General features: G+C 39.4%; 1 protein-coding gene across 3 annotated transcripts in view; it reads right to left on the bottom strand.

The window, feature by feature from the left end:
- LCTL (lactase like) overlaps positions 1–22,082 on the bottom strand; it is a 102,304-nt gene that overhangs the window by 38,944 nt on the left and 41,278 nt on the right. For all 3 annotated transcript variants that reach the window (XM_053718522.1, XM_053718523.1, XM_053718524.1), the window contains one exon: positions 10,536–10,810. In XM_053718522.1, the coding sequence (XP_053574497.1) occupies positions 10,536–10,810 (275 nt within the window). The remainder of the gene's footprint in view (positions 1–10,535; positions 10,811–22,082) is intronic.

Genomic DNA, 22,082 nt, shown 5'->3' with positions numbered 1-22,082 from the left:
GATTTTCTAAGTCGTCAGACTTTTCACCCGGGGGAGTGGGAACTCCACCCGGAGGTATTTGCCCGGCTGACTCAGCTATGGGGCACCCCAGAGTTGGATCTGATGGCGTCCCGTCAGAACACCAAACTTCCTATCTTCGGGTCCAGGTCCCGGGATCCCAAGGCGGTATTGATAGATGCTCTAGCAGCGCCTTGGTCCTTCAATCTGGCTTATGTTTTTCCACCGTTTTCTCTCCTCCCACGTCTGGTTGCCAGAATCAAGCAGGAGAAGGCTTCGGTGATTCTGATAGCGCCTGCGTGGCCACGCAGGACTTGGTATGCAGACCTAGTGGACATGTCATCTGTCCCACCATGGACACTGCCAATGAGGCAGGATCTTCTAATACAGGGTCCGTTCAAGCATCCAAATTTAGTTTAGGATTCCCAGGATATTGTCCTTTCTCCATGAAGGATTGGAGAAAGGATTGTCAGTTAGTTCCTTAAAAAGGACAAATATCTGCTTTGTCTATCCTGTTACACAAGCGTCTGGCAGAGGTACCAGACGTTCAAGCGTTTGCTCAGGCTTTAGTCAGAATCAAGCCTGTCTATAAACCTGTGGCTCTGCCATGGAGTTTGAATCTATTTCTTTCAGTTCTTCAAGGGGTTCCGTTTGAACCTTTACATTCCATAGATATTAAGTTGTTATCTTGGAAAGTTTTGTTTTTGATAGTTATCTCTTCTGCTCGAAGAGTTTCAAAATTTATATGCCTTACAGTGTGATTCACCTTACCTAGTGTTCCACGCAGATAAGGTAGTTTTGCATATCAAGCCTGGTTTTCTTCCTAAAGTTGTTTCTAACGAGAATATTAACCAGGAAATAGTTGTTCCTTCTCTGTGTCCTAATCCATCTTCGAAGAAGGAACATCTATTTCACAATCTTGATGTAGTTCGTGCTTTAAAGTTCTATTTACAAGCAACTAAGGATTTCAGACAAACATTTTCCTTGTTTGTTATCTATTCTGGTTAGAGGAGAGGTCAGAAAGCGACTGCTACCTCTCTTTCCTTTTGGCTGAAAAGCATCATCCGTTTGGCCTATGAGACTGCTGGCAAGCAGCCTCCTGAAAGTATTACTGCTCATTCTACCAGAACAGTGGCTTCCACATGGGCTTTCAAAAATGAGGCTTCTGTTGAACAGATTTGTAAGGCAGCGACTTGGTCTTCACTGCATACTTTTGCCAAATTTTACAAATTCGATACTTTTGCTTCTTCGGAGGCTATTTTTGGGAGAAAGGTTTTACAAGCAGTGGTGCCTTCCGTTTAAGGTACCTGTCTTGTTCCCTCCCTTCATCCGTGTCCTAAAGCTTTGGTATTGGTATCCCACAAGTAAAGGATGAATCCGTGGACTGGATACACCTTGCAAGAGAAAACAGAATTTATGCTTACCTGATAAATTACTTTCTCTTGCGGTGTATCTAGTCCAAAGCCCGCCCTGGCATTTAAGTCAGGTAAAAAAAATGTTTTTGTTTAAACTACAGTCACCACTGCACCCTATGGTTTCTCCTTTTTCTTCCTAACCTTTGGTCGAATGACTGGGGGGTGGAGCTAGAGGGGGAGCTATATGGACAGCTTTGCTGTGTGCTCTCTTTGCTACTTCCTGTAGGGAATGAGAATATCCCACAAGTAAAGGATGAATCCGTGGACTGGATACACCGCAAGAGAAAGTAATTTATCAGGTAAGCATAAATTCTGTTTTATCCTAATTAAATGTTAAGTTTTATTAGATCCCTGATTTAGGTGATCTTCCTTGTCACATTATTCATACATACTTTATTTAGTATCTCATGAGTGCTATCATACTGTCACTTTTCTTTTTGCCTCTATTGACCACTAACAGTTAGCACCCCACTTTAATCATTTTATTGATAATTAACTCTATTTGGACATATATATGCTATCATGTTTATCATGTAATACATGAGGGAATATCATTCTTAACTATCTGACAAAATTAATAAGGGGTCTCTTTAATTGCTTTGAATTTCCCACCATAATAATTTACCTATGTTTGATTTTATGCTGCTTTTATGTGTGAGATGTTATGGGCTCATAGGCTGTTATGAAATATACAGGTTTCACTTTCACTTTGAGAGCTGTGCAGTTTACAAGCTTGGCGCGCTTTTTCTCTTAGCAGGGACGGATCTGCATTGTGCCCCATGGGATTTATTCCCTCTTTTCCGACCGGGTGTCTATCAGAGAGGTGTCATAAATCTCTGTACTGTCTGGGTCATAGGAGGTGGTGAGTGTCCCAGCCATTGGGGTATAAGGTGCCGTTTTTTTGAATAAAAATAAGATTGTTTTATTTCTATAGTTCTCCGGTTATTGCACTAGTGATGGAGGATTCTGTTACTTTAGAGGGTACTCCCTCTATTCCTAAAGAGTAATTCCTGTTTTTATTGTAAGGAGGCCTTAGATCCGCCCTCTCAATTATGTTCCATATGCCTTGATTATGTGATAATATCAAACATGTTTGATACCACTGAGCCATCCACCTCTGAGGAGTTGTCGTCCTGTGAGGTGCATACCCTACATTCTTATCTCTCTACACATGCAGTTTCCTGTAGCATTGCTGATCTTCCATCTGGAGGGGGCCTTTTTTTCACCAGACATTACTGCGCAGTTCAGACGGCGGTGTCTGCAGCCTTTAATGCTTTACCTCGCCCTGCTAAGCGCAAGCGAAAGGTTACATAGTGCACTCCCTCCCAGAGTACATCAAATAATTTATTGGATTTAACTGATAGGGCTATCCGAGGATGAAGTTCTTTTTGAGACTTCAGAGTATAAATATTCTCGGTCAGAGTCTGCTGCCTCTAAACCTCTGGCTGCGGAGGAACCAGACTTTAGTTTTAGGAATTTGCGCTTTCTTCTAAAGGAAGTTTTTGGCTAATTCAGAGGTTCCAGAGCCCAAATTGCCTGATGAACCTTTGATTCCTAAATTGGATAGAGTTTGAGGACAGGGTGGTAACTTATCATTCACTGTTCCTGTTAGATGGCGAACATTATTAAGAATGAATGTGTTAAGATGATCCTGTAATGCTTGATGATTGTATCAATATAAAGAATTGGATCTCAACTGCAGATATATAATAGAGTTCTTTTCTAAGAGATGGATGATTGATGCTTTGTCTTATTTTTATGTTACAGGAGTTAGAGAGGCTATAGTAAGTTCCGTAACAGACTTGCGATATCTGTTATTTTATTTATGAACAAACCGTTTACAAACCAGGAAGGTAGTCCGTGCTGACTGGGGTTTACCCCAGATGCTGAATGAACTGGAAAGTTGGCGTCTAATCGGAAGTGCACTATGGTAAGTCCATACAGTAACGGGGAATTCTGCCAGTGAGTAGAATGTATTGATCAGGGGGCGTGATAATTGCCTAAGCTTGTTTGTTAATCCGTGATGAGCTGGTGAGTAATCAGTTTGTTAGATATTCCGCTGTGTGCAGTCTAAATGTGGTTAATCCTCAGTGTTTAGAAGGTCTTGCGAGAGCAGGCTGTAGGAATCAGTGGCTTCTGTGAGAACGCAGAGGTGGATAAACAGAAGAAATTAGCAAGTCTCTCCTGAGTGACAATATAAGATAATGTCTTGTCAACAAAGTCCTTTAGTAGTACGAGGCAACATAAGCCCAGTAAGGGATCTGTAGTAGAAGCTGTATCCAATTTGAGTTGTCGATGAGACAAAACAATACTTTGTAGCCAAGTTTGAAGTGGAACTGGAAAGCTGTAGCAGGAGTGAGTTCAAACATGCAGCGCTGCTACACAACTAAACATTAATTGGCAACTGGTGAAGGGAGTCTTGGGAAGTTATAGGGAAGGAATTAAAGGAACATGCATAAAGAATAAGCAGCAGTTAGAATTCATGACAGAATGGGACAGGATTGGATTCCTTTTTCCCCTCTTCTCCCTTTAACAAATTGTTCCCGGTCCTGGACTCTCAATGGAGTTGTGAGGTTCCGCCCCTAAAAGGAATGGCGCTATCTTTACCCTTGCTAAACGTACTACTATCCCACTTGAGGATAGCTCTTCGTTTAAAGAGCCCATGGATAAAAGATGGAAACTCTGTTAAGAAAGATGTTTCAACATACGGGATATTTGTTTCAACCGGCGGTGGCTGTTGCCGATGTTGCTGCAGCAGCAGCTACCTACTGGTGCAACTCCTTATGGGATTTGATTGAGGGAGAGGGTCCCCTCTACGTTATTCAGGAAAGAATTAAGGCCTTGAGGGTTGCTAATTCTTTTATCTGTGATGCTAATAAGCAGATTATTTGCCTGAATGCTACGGCTTCAGCTTTTTATGTTCAGGCCCATCGGGCTCTGGCTGAAATCATGGTCTGAGGATATGACTTCTAAGTCTAGACTTCTTTCCCTCCCCTTTAAGGGAATGATTTTGTTTGGTCCAGGCCTGGACTCAATTATCCCCACGGTCACAGGGGCAAGGGTGCCCTCCTACCACAGAAGATTATGAACTAGTCTAAGGGACCATTTTCATTCTGATAAAGCCCATGTCAGCAGTCCTCCGCTAAGCCAGAGCAAAACAAGAGCTCTTGGAAGCCGGCTCAGTCCTGGAATAAATCCAAGCAAAGCAAGAAGCCCGCCGAGTCTAAGTCGTCATGAATGGGTGGTCCCCGGTCCTCTTCTGGATCGTGTAGGGGGCTGTTGCTCTTTTCAGTCGCTTGGTTCAGGGACGTGCAGGATCCATGCGTCCTGGAGGTCATAGCTCAGGGTTACAAGATAGGTTTCAAGTCTCAGCCACCCAAGGGCAGATTCCTCCTCTCTCTCTTGTCTTCCTGACCAGGAAGGAGGGAAGCCTTTCTGGGGTGCGTACAGTATCTGTCCTTTTAGAAGTTATTGTCCCGGTGCCTATCGCAGTGAGAGGTTTAGGATACTATTCAAATCTTTTCGTAGTCCCAAAGAAGGAGGGAACTTTCCATCCGATTCTGGACCTAAAGTGCTTAAACAAGGTTTTAAATGTCCCCTCATTCAAGATGGAGACAATAAGGTCCATTCTTCCCCTCATTCAAGAAGGGCAGTTCATGACCACAATAGATCTGAAGGATGCTCCCTTCATGTACCAATCCTCAAGGATTACTTCCAGTTCCTAAGGTTTGCGTTCCTGGACCGGCACTTCCAGTTTATTGCACTTCAGTTTGGTCTAGCTGCGGCTCAGATAAATTTTTCGAAGAGTGGACCATTCAGAATCTTTTGTCTTCTTCGCTCCCATGGATGAAAGATAAATATAGAGGGAGTTCTCTGGTATCAAGTACTAGGGTAGAATTCACAGGTACTTTAATAGAATGAGAATATTTCTAACAGACCAGAGATGTTGCAAGCTAGCTTCAACATGTCTTGTCCTCCGTAAGGCCATATGTGGCTCGCTGTATGGAGGTGATTGGTCTCATGGTGTCCAGCAGGGACATCATTTCCTTTGCTAGGTTTCACCTCAGACTGTTGCAACTGCGCATTCTCTGGACAACCGATCGAGAGAATCGCTCTCTTGGTGTTTTTGTCCGGATCACTTGTCCTGAGGGACGTCCGTCTTACGACCATCCTGGGTGATTGTGACTACGGTTGTGAGTCTGTCAGGATGGGGAGCTGTTTGGGGTGCCAGGAAGGCACAAGGCCTATGGACTCAGGAGGATAGCTCCCTCCCGATCTCATTTTGGCTCTTCGAACAATATACAATGCTCTGAAGGCTTGGCCTCTGTTGGGTTTGTCCCAGTTTATCGGATTCCAATCAGACAATATAACCTTGGTGGCTTACATCAACCATCAGGGGGGAACGAGAAACTCCCTATCTATGGGGGAAGTATCTTGGATTCTGGAGTGGGCGGAGACCCACATTTGTTCACTGTCAGCGATCCACATTTCGGGTGTGGACAACTGGAAAGCGGATTTCCTCAGCAGACAATTCTTTCATCCAGGGGAATGGTCTCTCCATCCAAAGTGTTTGCGGAGATTTGCAAGAGGAAGATCTTATGATGTCTCCATACCAAGCTACCCAGGCGGAGCTAACAGATGCATTAGCGGTGCCTTGGAGGTTCAATCTAATTTATCTTTTCCGGCAGTTAACACTACTTCCTAGTGTAGTGGCTTGAATCAAGCAGGCGTCAGTAATACTGATTGCTCCGTCTTGGCTGCGAAGGATATGGTTTGCGGATCTAGTGGGGATGTCATCATCTCCTCAGTGGGTTACCTTGTCGCAGGGATCTGCTGACCAAGGTCTTTTTGTTCATCAATGTCTAGATTCTCTGAGGCTAACTGCGTGGAGATTGAACGCTTAGTCCTAGCCTAGAGAGGGTTTTCTGAGAGAGTTATTTTTACTCTCATTCAAGCTTGTAAGCTGGTTGCTCGTCACATCTATCATAAGGGCTGGAGGACCTACTTATTCTGTTCTCCAAGATGAACTGGAGAAGTGATTTTCTGCAAGTCTCCTGAAGAGACAGATTTCGGCCCTGTCTGTGTTACTGCTCAAGAGGTTCGCTGAGCTTCCAGATGTCCGTTGGAGCCTATGCATGAAGTAGACATTAAATTGTTGTCTTGGAAGGTTCCTTTTCTACTGGCTATTGCTTCTGCGCGCAGAGTATCTGTGATTGCTGCCTTGCTATGCGTCCCTCCTTATCTGGCTTTCCATGCTGATAAGGCTGTTCTGCGAACCAAGTTAGGTTTTCTTCCTAAGGTTGTGTCAATTCGCAACGTCAATCAAGAGATTGTGGTTCCTTTCCTAAGTCCTAATCCTCCTTCGTCGAAGGAACGTTTACAACGTAATTCTGGATGTGATTTGTGCCTTTAAGTTCTATCTTCAGGAATTTAGACAAACTTCTTTCTCTGTTTGTTCTTCATTCCGGGAAGCATAGGGGTCAAAGGGTCTCTTCGACTTCCTTATCTTTTTGGTTGAGGAGTGTCATCCGTTTAGCATAGAGCCAGCAGGACATAAGCCTCCTCTGAGGATTACGGCTCATTCTAAGAGAGTAGTGGTTTCCTCTTGGGCCTTCAAAAATGAGGCCTCTATGTATCAGATTTGTAAAGCGGCTACCTGGTCCTCCTTACATACTTTTTCCAAATTTTACAAGTTTGATGTTTTTGCTTCTGCTGAAGCAGCCTTCGGGAGAAAGGTTTTGCAGGCTGTGGTGCCCTCTGATTAGGGTCCGCATCTCTTTTTTTCCCTCCCGTTAGCATTCCGTGTACTCTAGAGCTTGGGTATATGTTTCCCATAAGTAAGGAATGCAGCTGTGGACTCTTCCCATATTAAGAAAACATAAATTATGATTTCCTTTCCTTCTGTATGGGAAGAGTCCACAGCTCCAGCTCGTGTTCTCTGATGGGCGGTCCTAAATTTAAATGTATTCTTCTGGCACCTTTTTCACCCTGATATTTCTCCTACTGTTCCTTCGGCAGAATGACTGGGTTTATGAGGAAGTGGGGGGGGGGGGGGTATTTAAGCCTTTGGCTGGGGTGTCTTTGCCTCCTCCTGGTGGCCAGGTTCAGTATTTCCCACAAGTAAGGAATGCAGCTGTGGCCTCTTCCCATACAGAAGGAAATTATCTGGTAAGTATAATTTATGTTTTTGGCAGTTTATCGAACTATTCAGAATGCATAACAACTATTCTTTACTGTCTTGGGTGCAATTTCTGCAGAAATTGGCTTTTTAAATACAGGTTATTTATTGGACAAGATGCAGAGTGCAATCTGTCCAAACACATTTTTTTAAACATTTCCATCACATTGAATGAGAATTTTATCTCAGATAATCATGCCTTCATATGGTAGACAAGTATACAAAATACTTTTTTAGGAAAATGATGACAGATCCTCAAAAGAAAATCATTACGACAGATGCCAGTATGTCAGATTGGGGTTCTACCGTGGGAGATCAGTTCTTCCAAAGTTCATGGTCTCAGGGAATCCTTATTGCCCATAAATTTATTGGAGCTAGGGGCAATTTGACTAGCCATGCTATAGTTCAGCTATCAGACTTAATAACTATCAGATTTATTTGATCAATAAGGTTGCGGTAACCTACATTAAATACCGGGAAGATAAGTAGTCCTCATTTAATTAAAAAAAAAAAACTTTTTATTTATTTTTTGTGGACATCATTACTTATTCTTACAGCAGTGCATTTTTCATAATTGGATAATGTTCTTGCAGACTATCTGAACAGAACACAGATCCTTCTGGGAGATTGGAAGCTCAACAAGATTATCTAAAACATCATCAAGAAATGCCAGAAATCAATCTTCGGGATAAGAAGTGAACATCAGGTTTTGTATGTCATTCATTTGCATAGTTCAGGTGTATATATAGTGGATGCCTTCAGTATAACATAGAATTCATAGAATCCACCTGGCTTACATTTTACCACATTTCCCGTTAATATTAAGTCTATTTTCCCTAAAGGGGAAAGCAAAGATTATGGCCATTATACAGTATTAGCAACAACAATGCTTCTCTTTGTTTATGAAGTTAATCAACCTGTTAGGTCAGGGGCCTATAATACACACAGGTATTCAAATTCTAAATTGATGGCCTGATGATTGAACTTAAAGAATCAAATTGTATCTTATTAACTGAAATGTTACTCAAAGCAAGAATAATGATTACTCATTCTGCTTACTGTTGAGTATGGGATTTATTTATTTTTTAAATTTCTTAATACTTTTTTGACATTTCTATGTCTATGCTTTTGGAATTTTTGCACAAAGGACTTTAAAAGGACAGTCAAGTCAAAATTAAACTTTCATGATTCAGATAGAGCACATCATTTTAAAACAAATTTATAATTCACTTCCATTATCTAAATGTTCACAAACTGAGCATGTGGAAGAATTTACAGAATATTCATAAATGCATTTTGTGATTGGCTGATGGTTGTCACATGATGCATTAGGATGGAAAAAGTAACTGAATTTGACATTAAAAAATCTACTAATCATTCGAAATTCATGTGTTTTTGCATTGTCTTTTATTAAGCATTTATTGGTTATTACTTATGCAAATCTACTGCGTTTAGCGATCCTTAAAGCCTCTGTTGCATTATTAAAACTTGGTTCCTGGTGATAAAGCGGCTATGTAATTATGAATTAGATTGATATCTGAGAATACTTTTTGCAGTAAGCCCGGTCCTAACAACTTTTAATAAGTGTACAACATTTCACTGTGAGATTAGATATATTTTCTAATTTAATTTCTAACTTAGGGATCTTTTATGTCCAGTGATACCTGTGAAGTCGGACAACTGAGGCAATTTTGATTAGACACTGCGATCAGACTGTTGACTTTATAGGTAATGACCTTATGTGTGTAAATAATTTACACAAAGTACTATCATATTTATTTTGGCTGATTTTAATGTCATGTTGACTATCTTAATCTAAATATATTAATAAATGTTACAATTTAGTAATGCTGGATGTATCTATACATATATTGTATTGATATTAGAAGCACGTGCTCAGTCTGGATGCTGCTTTTTCTTTCCTTTTTTCTGTGTGTGTGTTATGATAAACCTGTATCTAGGCTAAAACTCTTCATATTAGATAAAGTAGGATATCTAAATATCTATAGAGCATGTATTAATGTGTGGCGCAAAACTAATAGCCTTTTAGTAATACCTCATGATGTTTAAAACTTCACATAGCCTAATAAGTCTACTATTTCAAGATGAATTATTTGATTTGCCATTTTGGAATTCCAAACACTGAAAACTATAATGGCACAGGGACTTAATGCTCATTTTACAAAGGATGTACCTATATCTTGGGCTACAGGTGGCATAATTTCCACACACACAAAAAAATTAAAAAAATAAGTAAAGCTGCAGTTTGATAATCTCTTTATATGCTCTTAGGATATTGTAAGGTGGATGTTAAAGCGACATGAAACCCAAAATATTTTTTGTTCATGATTCAGATAGAGAATACAATTTTAAACAACTTTCCAATTTACTTCTATTATCTCATTTGCTTCATTCTCTTGGTATCTTTTGTTTAAGGAGCAGCAATACACTTTTCAAAAATTGCTGAACAAATCGGTAAACCAACAACAATAGGCATATATGTGCAGCCACCAATCGGCAACTAGCTCTTAGTTGTGTATTGCTTCTCCTAAGATGAGCTAGATATGCTTTATAACAAAGGATACCAAGAGAACAAAGCAAATTAGATAATAAAAGTAAACTTTTTATAAGTCTTCCCTGGTGTGTGTTATCTGGGGAAGGCAAGATACATTTTCTGTAGTTTCCATATCTTGACTCCTAACTCATTGAACTCACCAGGCTCCCTCCCTATCCTGTCTTTTTACATGAAAACAAAGCAGATCTGAAGATGGTGTTGGCACCTTTAGTATGAGACAAGGATGGAGTCTTAGAGTTTCCTGTTGTGATCCATCTTAAATTAACTGTCTTTCCTGGTAAGTGCTATAATGAGGATGGAGTCAAAATATGGAAATTAGTTGAGTTAAATTAAATTTTTCCCACATTACTAAATTCTTCGGAGTTCTTACTTTTACGAAGTTGAGCAGCCTTCGAAACCCCCATGGAACAGAATAAAGCCCCTTAGACTCTGGCTCAGGCCACTTGGGATCCACCAGCTCTGTCAAGTCTCGGTCAGTGTAGTAACTTGGCCCTTGGGTGGATGGGAAGTTTCTGCTTGTGATATACCTGGTGGTAAAGTGTCCTACCCCAAGGAAGTCACTTGTTCCTTTGATGTAGCTCTTCTCCTGGGAAGTGAAGGTGGGTAGCCGTGATAAGCCCAATCCCTGCTGAGCACTCTTCTGGCCTAAAAGAGACAAGAGGATTAACTCCCACTTATAATAAATGTGTAAATTGCTATATCTATTTTATTAACTGGATTATTGAATGGGGATTTATAACATAATTTACTTTATTATGTTTTATGCTTTCGTTTCGGGTAGCTGCGCCGCCTGTTAGGTTGGCACGCCTTTTCCTGTAGCAGGGGCAGTCCTGCATGGCGCACCACGTGACCGGGTGTGGTCAAACTGATTTCCTCTTTCCGGACACATGACCTTCACACCTATATGAGCTTGTTGGATAGTCCATTGCAAAACAATAGGTATTATTATGGAGCTGCCCCCCTTCCTTTGCAGCTAATAACAGCTGCAACTCTTCTGGAAAGGCTTTCTACAAGATTTTGGAATGTGTGTGTCTTAGTTTGTGAATTCAACCAAAAGAGCATTTGTAAGTGCAGGCACTGATGTTGGACATGAAGGCCTGTCTTACAATCGGCATTCCAATTCAACCCAAATGTGTTCAATGGGTTTGAGGTCAGGGCTCTGTGCAGGCCATTTAGGTTCCTCCATACCAAACTCATGAAACTATGTCTTGTAGACCTGCAGCAGGAAAGGACCTTCCCCGAACTGTTGTCACAAAGTTGGAAGCATTTGTATCCTGTAGTATTAAGATGACCCTTCACTTCACTGGAATTAACCCTGAAAAACAACCCCAGACCATTATCTCTCCTCCACCAAAAGTTACAGTAGGTATGCATGCATTCTGGTAGGTAGCTTTCTCCTGGCATCCACCACACCTAGACTATTCCATCAAACTGCCAGATAGTGAAGTGTGATTCATCACTCCAGAGAACGTTTCCACTGCTCCAGAGTCCAATGACAGCATGCTTTACACCACTCTATCCAACGCCTGTGTATGTTGAGGTGTGGTTTGTGTACAGCTGTTTGGCCATGGAAAACTATTTCCTGAAGCTCTTGATGCACATTTCTTGTGCTGATAATACTTCTAGAGGCAGTCTGGAAACTCTGCATTGAGTGATGCAACAGATACTAGGTTGATTTATATGCGCTACCAGCACTTGACAGCCCCTCTCTGTAAGTTTGTACAGTCTACCACTTTGTGCCTGAGCTTTTGTTGCTCATAGACACTTCCACTTTTAACAATAATAGCACTTACAGTTCACCAGGGCAGAGCTTTATTGGTAAATAAAAATGTTGTTTCATCTTATAATTTATATTAATGATCAATGTGAAATACTTCTTGGGAAAAAGAAATATTAAGATCCAATAATGACCTCCTTGCATCTTCGACTATCACCTCTTCCCATGCTAGACTGCAGGACTTATGTCGTGCAGCACCCACCCTCTGGAACACTCTCCCTCGTCCTGTCAGGCTTTCCCCTAATCTTTCTTCTTTAAAATGCTCCATGAAGACTTTGTTCAGGGAAGCCTACCACCCAACTCAATAATAAATTCCACTTACCTAACATTTCCCTCATCTAACTCATCTTTCTCAATCTTGCAGTCCTCACCTCCTGTTTCTCAACCTCCTAAAAATGGAATTAGAGCAGCACGGCAGTAATATTTAAACAGGAAACTTTTATTTCACACGTATAGCATACATGCAAGAAAAGGACAAAGCGTCTGACATGTTTCGCACCCTCTAGTGGCGCTTCATCATAGACTAAGGATAGTCTACCTTATATAACCACACAGATAATTACAAATTAACACCTGGCACTTATATAAAAAAAACACAGTTAAAAACAAATAAACTTCATATTATACAAGTTCTCAATAGTAAGCCTGAGGTCAAAAGTAGCAAAAGAAATAATAATAATAAGATATCAGCCAATAAATTCAACATTACACATAAATTCATAACATCACCTGATTTCATATATTCATATAAATCATAATACATAATTTATGATGTGTAATATTAAGTTTACATATTTCCTACATTATGCTGAACAACTTATTTCCTAATGTGAAAATTTCTACAAATTAAGAAATAAATAAGAGATAATCAGAAAACACCAGAATTTATAAGCAAGAAATTTAAAGTGACAGTACCAAAGAACAAGTATCTCAGATAAATAAATAAAATTCCATAAAGAGAATGTATCAAATCTCTACAGTACATCAAAACAATATATCCAAAAGAATATATATACACATATGTAAATTCATGATTATAATTTACTCTGCTGTACTGAAGATCAATGACACAAATATGGCCCAATCCCACAACCAGATTCAACCACTCAAGACCCTACTCAGTAGTGGATTACTCAGAGTACAAAAACTTTAATAGTACTCAAATTAAAGATATTATTGATATTGTTGTAAACTATCAATCCTATATTTCAAAATGGGGAATATTATAGATGTTCAACTTATTAAACAAAATAGCTAATATCAAACTCAAGGTTCAAACCCGTTGGGGTTCTGGATTTAAGTTTGTATATCCAGAAAAGCTCTTTCCTATCCAATATCTTGTATCTGTTACCACCTCTAGTGGGTATTTTGGCCACATCAATAATTCTCACCGTGAAGTCACCCTTATTGGTGAAATGAAAAAGATTAAAATGTCTAGCCACAACAGAATCCTTGTTGTAATTTTTTACATCATTTACATGCTCCCTAATCCTCGTATTGACCTCCCTTGTCGTTTTTCCAACGTATTGGACATTACAATGTTTGCATTCCAACATGTAAACTGCAAATGTGGTCTAAACATGTTTGTGACTTCCATCATGTCACAAGTTAGACATGTTCTCATGCCACATCTAAAATTGCCTTTCCTGCTTAGCCAATTAGCACCCCTACGTCTGAGAGTGTTAGTTACACAACTTGGAGACAATTTTGAGGCTAAAGTAACAGGTTTCTTGGATACAAACCTGCATCCATCAATATATTTCTGCAAAAAAATTATTTTTTAAGATCTTAACTATCTGAGGGAATTGTGCTGTGTATTCAGTTGTAAACACTATTTTATCCTCAAAGGTATTGACAGGTTTTTTAGTTCCACTATTGGTAAATGTCATTAGACCAACTTCTCTTCTGGTATCTTGCAATTTACTCCTATCATAACCTCTTGCTGACAATCTCTCAATCAATTCATCAGATTGCTGTTGGAATATAGCATCTATTCTGGTGTTACGTCGTAACCTAATAAACTGTCCCCTTGGAATGGCACAGATTAGGTGTGGAGGATGGCATGAACTAGCATGCAATATAGTGTTACCAGCAGTTGGTTTTCTGAATGTTCTGGACACTATTTGCCTATTTTCCACATCCCCCTCCAATGGCACATCCAAGAAGTCAGTGCTAGTACAGCTAAATCCCCCAACAAAGGTTAGACACATATCAATGTTATTCAAAAAACCAAGAAAATGGTCAAAAGATGCCTTATTAAGAGGTTCGTCAATGATTATGATCAAATCATCTATGAATCTTCTATAGAAGATTATATTCTTGGTATTCTCAGTGTAGTCAATATTATATAGGAATCTCAACTCCCAAAATCCAACATACAAATTTGCGAAACATGGGGCGAATTTCGCCCCCATGGCTGTTCCACAACATTGTAGGTAATAGTTATCATTGAACATCAGAAAATTATGAGTTAATACAAACTCTAATATGGAACAAATAAACATTTTTACCTCAGATTTATATGCTGTAAATTTTTCTAGAAAAAAATCTAACTGCCCTCAGGCCTAATGTATGAGGTATACGTCTGACGTCACTATTGTGAGCCCAGGAGGCGCTTGGTAAGGAGTTTGGAGCGGCTAGCCGACACTGTTTGTAATTCTCAACCTCCTACCCTTCTAGATTGTAAGTTTACACGGGAATAGGGCCCTTGATTCCTCCTGTATGTGTTTGTAAAACTTTGTCTTGTCTCTTACAAGTTTTATATCATTGTTTTATTTAAATGAATTGTACCCATGGACAGCCCTGCGGAATATTTTGGCGCTTTATAAATAAAGTATTATAATAATAATAATATATTTACAATGATAAAAGGATGTGAAATCTCAAGCTGTTACCTGATGCTCTAAAAGGATTAGTGTTAGTTTTCTAAAATATATGGCAATTGCTTAAACCGACCCAATTTGCTGAGTAACCATTGTGTAATTGTTGCAGTGAAAAAGTAACGTTTCGGGCTACAATAAGCTTATTGTAGCCAGAAACGTCGCTTCTTTATGGAACTGTCACTGAAATAAACTAGAAATGTATTCACTACAGCAGGAGTGCTGCTGTTTTGTACAATTGCTTTGGAAGAAGGTAAGCAGAAACCCCAATAACAGTGTGTACCCTGAATACGTATGTTATAAGGATATTGTTTTAAAGAGGAAGGTACTGGGCTCATATTGGTTATTTGGTAACCATTTGTGTAAACTGTATAATCCCTATTCTGATGATTATATATGAGTATATTTCATAGTAAAAAGTGAGATTTTCACTATTTTTAAATTAAACACGAAACATTGATTATTAATATTTACTGAGCATATCAATAAACTTTATCAGCTAAAATATGTTGTTTTTTTTTGTTTCTTTGTTTTTTAAGTGTTCAAGGATGTACAGTTTTAGAAGCCACAAAATTCACACAAATTGAAAAGTGTAATTCTGACAGAATAGCATACTAATATCCATTTGCTCCATGCAAGGTATAGGGGGCGGTATTGTACCACCAAGAGAAGTGGATTGGAATACACTGGAGTTCAGCAAAAAGCCATGTAAGGCAATTTGTATCGGAATTCTTAAAATTCTGTGCAAAGGAAAGTAGTGCAAATCAGGATCATGGTCAAAACTCCAGAGTCATGAAATATAGCATTTCTATATTATGGAGATTCTGAATCACCCTACTGTTCAAAAAATAGAATTTGAAATGGAATACGGGTGGCGTGAAATTGTATATATTAGGAATAGCACTAATAATTCTGCTTACTGCTATATACTATAACAATTATGTGAGAAATCAAGTTATGTATTAGCAATGTGGAGGCTGAACTGATTAAGGCACATTTTGCCATACCAAAGTAGTTAGGGGAACAAACAAAATATCACAACAGATATACTTTTGTGTAATGGATCCACAATGCAAAAATAAATTAATGTACTACATGCTATATAGTTAATTAGTCAATGGTTTAACATTATTCTTCTCAAATTAAAGCAGCATGTCATTTAAAGTGTGTTACAAAATAGACTAGCTATTTTTGTAACATTTAATCAGTATCATGTTCATAGGGAATACTACAAACCAGCCAGTGCCTGTGTAAGCTAAAAGATCAGGACTGGGCGTGTGCACGTGGTGCCAACATTAACCGTTGCTTTAGCTATCTTTCTTTTTTTTTTTTTTAATGCTATTGTGTATCTGATGCTGTACAGCCACAGCACACTACCAATGTTTTTATCTCTTTAATCAGGTATAACATTTCAAATATTAACCATAAAATTACAATTCACCATCAGAAGATTTCTATAATGCAATGGTGTGTTAAAGGAATAGTCTAGTCAAAATTAAAATTTTCTGATTCAGATAGAACAACTTTCTAATTTACTCCTATTATCAGCAAGTGCTACTCAGTTTCTGAACCAAAAATGGTCCGGCTCCTAACCTTACATTTTTGCTTTTTCAAATAAAGATACCAAGAGAACGAAGAAAAATTGACCATAGGAGTAAATTAGAAAGTTGCTTAAAATTGCATACTCTATCTGAATCATGAAAGTTTAATTTTGACTTGACTATTCCTTTAATAGTAGCAAAGTCAGCACCATGAACACATATTACCTGATGGTTATCTTCTACCAAACGTACCTTCTTTTCATTTTTCAAGTTTCTGTCTGCTGACCATCCTTTTGCAGGCAGTTGGCTGCTGGTTTCATGAGCTGCATCCTTATAATTCAGGAAGGCCAGGAGTACCTTGACACAAGGTTTTTTACCCTTAATTCTTGGCTTAGAGTTGCTAAAATGAAACTGTGGTACCTGAGTTTTTCAGACTGTCCAGACTCACTATTTTACTTCACAGCTTGGCTTCTAAAGGCAGAGGATGCTGATGGCTCGGGTATACATCTAGCTTTTCTCAAACCAGAGCCATGAAGTGGATATGCCGGCACAGAGGGGGGGGGGGGGTTATTGCCATCTCTCTTTTTGTTTTGTTTTTTGTACATTAAGAAGGTGAGTTTTGGAATTTACATAATTTCATAAGATTCCCTTTATTTTGCCAGCCATTGTTACCCTATTACTGGTACAGTTTATAACATAGATCAGAATGATGCTTATTTTTATATTCTCGTCTATCCAGATCATTTCAAGTGTTGTTGTTGAACAATTTTCTTTTCTTTTTGTAGTTCTCTTTTTCTGTAGCCAAAGGTAACCAAGTATTTTCAAAGTCAAAGCATTATGTGGTGACCTTTGAATTGATGTAAGTAGTGATGTATGTTGTGTTTCCCATGAAAACTTGTCAGATGGATTATTGGGCTAAATTAATCCACAGCCCCATGTACCTTTTTGAGACAATCCTTTTTTTTCCCATATGAAATTGTTCCTAATTTTGTGTTTGTAAGAACCTCCTCCCCCAAAGCTAGGGTTAACAGCTGTGCGCAATAAAAATACCAGATGACCTATAGGTGACTTGGCATGAGTAGTAGCTGGACCTCCCAACTATCCCTATTTTAGAGGAACAGTCGCTGATTCTGAGCTCTGTTATATTTTCCCTTAGCCCCACCCACAGAACACCCACAATCCCACCCATTAACCACCCATGATCCCACCCAACATGGCCCTACCCACAAAATGGTGACGGGCTCCTATCAACCTGTGTCCCTCATTCTCGGCCACAAATGTTGTGAGGTATGGGTCACACAATGTCCCTGAAAAAGCTCAACCTTAGGCCCCACCCTTGATCCCAAGTATATATTTTTCACAATGTGTTTGCCAGTAACACACATGTGCAGTAGTGATTTTAACCCCTTGACTGCCAGGAGCACACACGCACATTCAGCAATAATTTAACACCCCCATAGCTGCCTAAAACGCAAATAATATATATTGTTTTGCCATATTTTAATGCATAGAGGCATAGGAGGCCCTTTACATTTAGCTAACACTTAAGGGACTTTAACCCTGTACGTCGCTGCAGTCCTAGGCTTCTCTCTGCCGTGATCTCACTAAAAATAGTGAAATTGCACAATTTCTGCAGGCCCCACAAGTGGGGCACTGCAGAAATAGATTTTCAGAGTTTCCGATGCAGAGAGGGCCACTTTGTGGCCCTCTCTGCGTCGGACAGCGGTGGTGCTGATCGTTGGAGGGTAAGGAGGAGGGAGGCGGGTGGGCAGCCCATCGCTGGAGGGGGCGGGAGGAGGACGGGAGCGGGTGGGGCCGCTACGTCACGCTACAGGCGATGTAAAAAAAAGGTTGTCAGTGAGGTGGAAGGAGGGAGAAAGTAGCAATGAGGGGGATCCTATGTGGGGTTCGTTGAGGGAAAGGGATCTGGGAGGGGGAGGGTTTTAAGGGGGGCAGCTACAATGCAGAAAAAATGTTGTTGTTTTTTTGCCTAATTTTTACCAAACTGGGTACTGGCAGACAGCTGCCAGTACCTAAGGTGTCAGCAAATAGGTAGAGGGGGAAGGGTTAGAGAGCTGTTAGGGGGGATCAGGGAGGTTGGTAGGTAAGGGGGGGATACTACCCTGTATAAAATATATAATTAAAAACATTTTGTTTGTTTTTTAAATAAATTTTAAAAAAACTTTTAATTTTTATACTTGCAGACTTTCTGCGAGTACTTAAGATGGGGTGACCTTTGGGGGGTGGGGGAGGGAAGAGAGCTGTTTAAGAGGGGTCAGGGAGGGATCAGGGGGTGGGATGTGTCAGGTGGGAGGCTTATCTCTACACTAAAGCTAAAATTAAGCCTAAAAGCTACCTAATTAACCCCTTCACTGCTGGGAATAATACAAGTGTGGTGCAAAAGGCATTTAGCGGCCTTCTATTTAGCAAAAAGCAATGTCAAAGCCATATATGTATGCTATTTCTGAACAAAGGGGATCCCAGAGAAGCATTTACAACCATTTGTGCCATGATTTCACAAGCCGTTTGTAAATAATTTTAATGAGAATCCTAAAATTGTGAAAAAGTTAACAAATGTTTTTATTTGTTCACATTTGGCGGTGAAATGGTGGCATGAAATATACCAAAATGGGCCTAGATCAATACTTTGGCTTGTCTACTAAAAAATATATATAGTTTTGATAGGTAAATATACAAAAAAGGCTTTATTTCTGTTTAAATGTAGTGATGGTAAAAATGCTCTGGTCTTTTGGGGAAGATTTTGTCTGAAATGCCCGGTCCTTAAGGGGTTAAAAATACTGGACATTTAAGCGTCCAGTATTTTTGTCTAGCATTTACTATACAGCCTGCTAAAATACTGAACTGCTAGAGAGAGAGAGGTCAATGTTCCCTTTCATTTTTTTCCCGTGCGTGCAATTATTTTTTTCTGTGTGTGAGCTTGATACGGCTTGTGTGCGGCACTAATATATATATATATATATATATATATATATATATATATACATATACACACATACACACACAAATATACGTATATACTCTCACACACATAAATACATACATGCACTCATACACACATTAACAGTTTATCTGGGGGACTGTGAATGCCCAGTATGCATACATCAGCACCTGGGGTGCCTTTATGTTGTGAGGCCTGAGTGTATTTACTGTGGATTCAATTCAACTTTTTTTATAGGGACATTTTTTGCTTATTATCCTAAATTTTCAATTAACTTATTCAATAATATATCCTCTACTAGATGTTTTTTGTTCTATATATCGGATGTTAGTAAAAGTAGGTAATACACACTATGGGGCCATAGATACCCCCTCCCTTAACTTTTTTTTACAGGCCCATCTGACACTAATATATCTCTCTCCCTCCCTGAATTTTAAGTGTATCTGCCCCAGTACTCCAAGAGAATAACAGACCTGAATATCTCAGCTGTAACATTGCTCTCTGCAAACAGGTAGCCTTTGGAAGATAGTTTCCCTCCCACCCCAAGCTCATTTCCTCATTTATAGATAGTCTCACACTCAACTTTCATTCTTCCAAATGAAAGCTGCAAACACTGATCAGCACATCCTTTCATTCACTTAACCCTTTAGAATACTTACCCTCTCTCCCTACAAATAGCTATATATCACACATCAATAGTATAAATAGCTATATATCACACATCAACAGTATATACTTTTATTTCTTTTTAATTTTGTACTATTTATGTTTTATTTTCATATACACACCTCACACCACTAACATGAATCCAAATATGACCATACTGTTATTTGTGTTAACCCTTTTCTCACTCCAATTTTGTTCACATCACTACTGCCATAAGCACACACCTCAAACTGGAAAACAAATGATCATACACCATGGCCTGCTCTGTTGCTGTAACTTATCTGCTGAGTGCTGGTGGAGAGTTATAAAAAATAACCCTCCTACCCCCACCTCACAAAACTATAAAGTATCCCATTCACTATATTGCAAAACAAAAACTACGTCCAAATTCCTATTCCTTATGTTACTTGCCCTTGCAAATGATGTAGAGTCTAACCCTGGTCCCCCAACAAATTCCATTCCTAGCCTTCCAGCTAAAAAAGGAATCTACTTTGTGCACTTCAATATCCGCAGCTTACTACTAAAAATTGATGCACTACAAGCTTGCTGTTTACAATACAAGCCCAAAATCATTGTGATCTCTTAATCATGGCTAACCGCAAAAATACCTGACTCTGCCATTGCAATACATGGGTATTCATGCCGTAGAAATGACAGAGCAAAGAGAGGAGGCAGCATTGTAATTTATGTTGACAATTCCACAAAGTACACCCCTTTACAAAAATCTAGCTCTCCTGCCACCTTTGATTTCCTTTCTGGCACAATTGAGATCCCATGCAGTAAATCAATCATTGTTGCAGGAATCTACCATCCACCTAGCTCCACTGTGCATTCCCTTTCTGACATAGCCCATCTCCTTAGTGAAACCATAGCTCAAAACCCAAAAAGTGAAGTTTTGGTTTTTGGAGATTTTGATATTGATTGGCTGAATCCAAAAAATAATAGTTGTTGCTCTGTGTTTAAGTCTTTGCAGCTAACGCAATTAATTTCCTCCCCAACTCGCATAAACATCAAAAGCCATAATCACACCCTGCTCGATTGGATTCTCTCCACCTCTCCCGACCAAATCCAGGAGGCAGGTATTCTCCCTAACAATTTCAGTAACCACTGCTTAGTGTACTGTGTGCACAAAATAAAGGCAACTAAAACATCTCCCAAGGTTAAAATCACCAGGTCCTTCAAAAAAAAAATGTCATCTTCAATCATTTCTAAATGACATCAAGAACCTCCCCTGGCACAGATTAAACCTAATCCCAGATCTTGACTCTACAGTTGAAGTCTTTCAGTCTGAACTCCTACAAGTTTGGAATTTTCATGCCCCTCTGTGTAAGGTGAGAGTAAAAGGAGCACACTTGAATTGGATCACAGCTGACCTCATTCAAATGTACCAGTTTCGGGATTCATTGTGGTCAAAGTTCAAGCATACTGGCTCTATGAACGATCGCTGTGTATATAGACAATGGCGAAATATATGCACTAAACAAACAAAATTGGCCAAGGCCCAATATTTCTGTGAAAATCTGAACAATAACATATAAAACCCTAGAAAGTTTTGGAAACTCATAAATAACTTACAAACTCCACCAATCCACTCCCAACCCTCCACTGTCAATGTGGACAACCAAACCCTGCAACTCCCTTAGAAGTAGCAAATGCCTTTAACAATTATTTTGTCGGATGCTCCACCACCCTGATTGACAAACTAATAAATGACACGCATCCTGAAGCTACAAATGTGGATCAGGCCCCACTAAATCAGCAAAGACCCCATATAGAGAAGTTAAATTTTAGACCTGTACCCATCAATGTCATTAAGAAACACCTTAATAACCTAAAAATGAAAAACCAGTCTGGACCTGATCAAATCCCAGCAATGCTGTTGAAGCTTAGTGCGCCATCAATTGCTAAACCTGTCACAACCCTAATTAACGAATCCTTGGTGTCTGGATACATACCCAAACTTTCAAAGATTGCAAGAGTAGTGCCTATCCATAAAAGTGGGGAGATAACCTTGGTTTCTAACTATTACCCAATATCATTGCTCCCAGTATTGTCAAAAAAATGCGTCCATATGCAATTATGTGAATATTACCAA

Source organism: Bombina bombina, chromosome 6 (assembly GCF_027579735.1).
Source record: "Bombina bombina isolate aBomBom1 chromosome 6, aBomBom1.pri, whole genome shotgun sequence".
Taxonomy (NCBI): domain Eukaryota; kingdom Metazoa; phylum Chordata; class Amphibia; order Anura; family Bombinatoridae; genus Bombina; species Bombina bombina.
Note: the sequence above shows the minus strand (reverse complement) of the source record. Positions and strands in the feature narration are given on the sequence as shown.